Genomic DNA, 5,058 nt, shown 5'->3' with positions numbered 1-5,058 from the left:
TATATATATATATATATATACACACACACATTTTAAACAGCACATGAATTATAATTGGCCTGCAAAAAAGATTCATTGATCCATTGTCATTTTTCTCACAAATGCCCCTCCCACTATCCCCCCACTATACCTCAACAAATCTTCAGTATATACTGTAATGTTCAGTAGTTATTCATCAAAACATTGTGCATGTTTACTGTGAAATCAACATCAGGAATGACAATTATCAAAGGCCAGTGCAGAGAGTTCACACAGTCTGGATGAGAGGACTGTTGAGTCACACTCTCTCTTCCAAACCAAACATTATAATGTCCATACAGCCCTACTGGTCTCCATGACAACAGGCAAAATCAGGAACAAAATTGGGACAGAATGTGATAATTAGTCAAAAGTTTAATAGCGCATGAATAGAACACAGACACAGATGCGTTCACACAGACATGGTACTGGCTTACTGAATTTAAACAAATATCAAATATCTATGATAACTTAAGAAAAATGTAATACTTCATTTTTGGGAACAAATGTCAAATTACATGAACTGTGTTGAAAAATATAATACATGTCAGCATCCATCCATCCAACCATTCTCCAAACTGCTTGCTCAACGGTCTGGCATGGGGATGCTGAAGCCTATCTAAAGGTACTGGATGACCAGTCCATCACAGAGCAAATATTACAGCACCTGGTATTCCCATACGGTCTCTAATTTTAACCAAACCAAAAATTCTTTAGCTTATGAGAATGTGCACATCCAGAACTGTACAGTCAAACTTTGCTAAATATGTGAGACCTAAAAATGAAAGCCACAAGTGTCCTGCAAAGAACTGCATGACATCCTCCATGACATCAACTCCAAGCCATTTCTTCATACCAAACTCACACAAAAATGCAGTTTTCACCATCTGTGTTGACAGTTCATTATTTATGTGATGAGCTTCAGTGTTGTAAAGTGAGGGGCCCAAATTAGGAAGAGCCACTCAAAACAATTCAACTCAAATAAATGCTGTTGATGTTGTAAGCAGGAAGCAGCCTCATTGTAAAACTTGATGCCACCATTAAGTATTTCCTTAGCCCGCAGAATAACACAGAACAACAATCAGAGAAAAACATAGCCTCTTAAAAGCAGATACTCACATCTATTCAAGAAGGTCTCGATGTTCTTATTTTTACGCAAGGCCGGAAAGTCCAAATCTAAAACCAGGGCATTCATGGAATCCTGAAACACAAAGACAAACACTTTGAGTAACGCATTAAAATAACGGTCTCCTTGCAAATAGCATTTATTCAAAGCGAACATGTCTGTGTTTTTCTTACACAACCTTTGAAAATTTGTGAAGCAAATTATCTAGTTTTTTTAGTCATTTCTAATTCCATTAATTTTTACAATACTTTTCATTAATGTCAACCTTTGTCAAAACCTGTTTGCCACCCATTTTTACCACATCATTATAAACGTAAACTTTTTTTTGGTGCCAATTTTCTGGCAAAAGTACTGCTGGCATCCTATACGATATAAAAGTCAATAAAGGTCCGATCAAATAAACTGCTACGAAAGGCCAGTGTAGAAGAATTGCTCTTAGAAGTATGATCTTAATTCATATCTTTCCTTAATTCTAAACATAATGTTTTAATGATAAAATCACATGTGCTCTGGATGCATGCATATAAACTTTTGTCACAACCACTCCACACAACAGAAAAATGTCAGAGAATCAGAACCAGTAAATAAAATGAGAAGCAATTCATGTAAATAATTGTAGCCAAGCAATTTAACAATTTAATCTAATCCCATCTGGTTTCTGTTTTGGAAATGTTTATTTGTCTGGGGGGGGGGAAACAAATGTTAAGCGATATCTCTTTTACTTAAACCCTGAGTGGAATGAGTTACAGGCATATTTCAAGGACAGGAAGTTTAATGGCTAGGCAGAACTTCCAGCCTGAAGAAATTAAGATTGATAAATCAGCAAGGCTTTACAGTCAGTAGATAATAAAAGAACATTCACTTCTCTTGATGAAGCGTGATCTGACAAGTCATTCATCATTTTTTTTTTATTACAGCCTTTGTTACCCAGAGCACACTTCACCTTTTTTGGGCATCTAGATGATGTTCTGCTCAGTAGATAATAAAAGAACATTCACTTCTCTTGATGAAGCGTGATCTGACAAGTCATTCATCATTTTTTTTTATTACAGCCTTTGTTACCCAGAGCACACTTCACCTTTTTTGGGCATCTAGATGATGTTCTGCCCTGAGGGAATGCAGCGTATAATGAACGGAAATGCATTTAAAACAATTAAGCAGACATTGAGGCCACCAGGCCCATGGATTTGTTCCTGCACATGCAGACTGAGGTGATGGCTGGCGGTTTCGGCACTGCTGCGCTTGTAAAGCGCTTTGAAGCAAGACCAGGTCTGTTGTGACCGACATACCAGGCATGGTCTCGCTGGAAACCCTTACCGGAAAAGCATTCAGAATGTCCAGCAGCCACACCTCTCCCCCTCCTCTCCCCTTTTCACTCCCTCTCCTGCCCTGCCTTCAACTTCCAAAAGTTCTCTACCCTTTACTGCACAATATGAAATCTTTATGGACACAAATCTTCAATCTCTTTCTTTATAAATGCATCTATTCTGTCTCACTTTACTCTATAGCAGGGCAGGGTGATATATCAGATAGAACCACCATTGTTAACATAGTGATGATTATAATGCACTTTTTATTTGGCCATTAAACTGCACCAGTAGGCCAGATTTGCTCCATGTCATGACTACAAGACATTTTAATGACTATTTCATATTTTACCAGCATCTAATGATGATGGTTCTTTTACGTCATGATGATTTGGTATCATAATGATGATGCTTCTTTTTTCTTTCCAAGTTTGGGAACAAAAAAGGTTTTAGTGAATTAAATATAATGATATCACAAAGACTGGATACTACATAACCATACAAGTTAATATATATATATATATATATATATATATATATATATATATATATATATATATATATATATATCCTGCAAAGAACTGCATGACATCCTCCATGACATCAACTCCAAGCCATTTCTTCATACCAAACTCACACAAAAATGCAGTTTTCACCATCTGTGTTGACAGTTCATTATTTATGTGATGAGCTTCAGTGTTGTAAAGTGAGGGGCCCAAATTAGGAAGAGCCACTCAAAACAATTCAACTCAAATAAATGCTGTTGATGTTGTAAGCAGGAAGCAGCCTCATTGTAAAACTTGATGCCACCATTAAGTATTTCCTTAGCCCGCAGAATAACACAGAACAACAATCAGAGAAAAACATAGCCTCTTAAAAGCAGATACTCACATCTATTCAAGAAGGTCTCGATGTTCTTATTTTTACGCAAGGCCGGAAAGTCCAAATCTAAAACCAGGGCATTCATGGAATCCTGAAACACAAAGACAAACACTTTGAGTAACGCATTAAAATAACGGTCTCCTTGCAAATAGCATTTATTCAAAGCGAACATGTCTGTGTTTTTCTTACACAACCTTTGAAAATTTGTGAAGCAAATTATCTAGTTTTTTTAGTCATTTCTAATTCCATTAATTTTTACAATACTTTTCATTAATGTCAACCTTTGTCAAAACCTGTTTGCCACCCATTTTTACCACATCATTATAAACGTAAACTTTTTTTTGGTGCCAATTTTCTGGCAAAAGTACTGCTGGCATCCTATACGATATAAAAGTCAATAAAGGTCCGATCAAATAAACTGCTACGAAAGGCCAGTGTAGAAGAATTGCTCTTAGAAGTATGATCTTAATTCATATCTTTCCTTAATTCTAAACATAATGTTTTAATGATAAAATCACATGTGCTCTGGATGCATGCATATAAACTTTTGTCACAACCACTCCACACAACAGAAAAATGTCAGAGAATCAGAACCAGTAAATAAAATGAGAAGCAATTCATGTAAATAATTGTAGCCAAGCAATTTAACAATTTAATCTAATCCCATCTGGTTTCTGTTTTGGAAATGTTTATTTGTCTGGGGGGGGGGAAACAAATGTTAAGCGATATCTCTTTTACTTAAACCCTGAGTGGAATGAGTTACAGGCATATTTCAAGGACAGGAAGTTTAATGGCTAGGCAGAACTTCCAGCCTGAAGAAATTAAGATTGATAAATCAGCAAGGCTTTACACTCAGTAGATAATAAAAGAACATTCACTTCTCTTGATGAAGCGTGATCTGACAAGTCATTCATCATTTTTTTTTTATTACAGCCTTTGTTACCCAGAGCACACTTCACCTTTTTTGGGCATCTAGATGATGTTCTGCCCTGAGGGAATGCAGCGTATAATGAACGGAAATGCATTTAAAACAATTAAGCAGACATTGAGGCCACCAGGCCCATGGATTTGTTCCTGCACATGCAGACTGAGGTGATGGCTGGCGGTTTCGGCACTGCTGCGCTTGTAAAGCGCTTTGAAGCAAGACCAGGTCTGTTGTGACCGACATACCAGGCATGGTCTCGCTGGAAACCCTTACCGGAAAAGCATTCAGAATGTCCAGCAGCCACACCTCTCCCCCTCCTCTCCCCTTTTCACTCCCTCTCCTGCCCTGCCTTCAACTTCCAAAAGTTCTCTACCCTTTACTGCACAATATGAAATCTTTATGGACACAAATCTTCAATCTCTTTCTTTATAAATGCATCTATTCTGTCTCACTTTACTCTATAGCAGGGCAGGGTGATATATCAGATAGAACCACCATTGTTAACATAGTGATGATTATAATGCACTTTTTATTTGGCCATTAAACTGCACCAGTAGGCCAGATTTGCTCCATGTCATGACTACAAGACATTTTAATGACTATTTCATATTTTACCAGCATCTAATGATGATGGTTCTTTTACGTCATGATGATTTGGTATCATAATGATGATGCTTCTTTTTTCTTTCCAAGTTTGGGAACAAAAAAGGTTTTAGTGAATTAAATATAATGATATCACAAAGACTGGATACTACATAACCATACAAGTTAATATATATATATATATATATATATATATA

General features: G+C 36.7%; 1 protein-coding gene across 1 annotated transcript in view; it reads right to left on the bottom strand.

The window, feature by feature from the left end:
- Window positions 1-5,058, bottom strand: part of LOC107588686 (rho-associated protein kinase 2-like) — a 68,001-nt gene that overhangs the window by 32,344 nt on the left and 30,599 nt on the right. Inside the window, exon 2 of the mRNA XM_016276897.1 lies at window positions 3,343-3,424. Coding sequence (XP_016132383.1) covers window positions 3,343-3,424 — 82 coding nt within the window. The remainder of the gene's footprint in view (window positions 1-3,342; window positions 3,425-5,058) is intronic.

The sequence above is a fragment of the Sinocyclocheilus grahami genome, unplaced genomic scaffold (assembly GCF_001515645.1).
Source record: "Sinocyclocheilus grahami isolate Dianchi unplaced genomic scaffold, SAMN03320097.WGS_v1.1 scaffold106.1, whole genome shotgun sequence".
NCBI lineage: Eukaryota > Metazoa > Chordata > Actinopteri > Cypriniformes > Cyprinidae > Sinocyclocheilus > Sinocyclocheilus grahami.
This window is presented reverse-complemented; position numbering and strand designations above follow the sequence as displayed.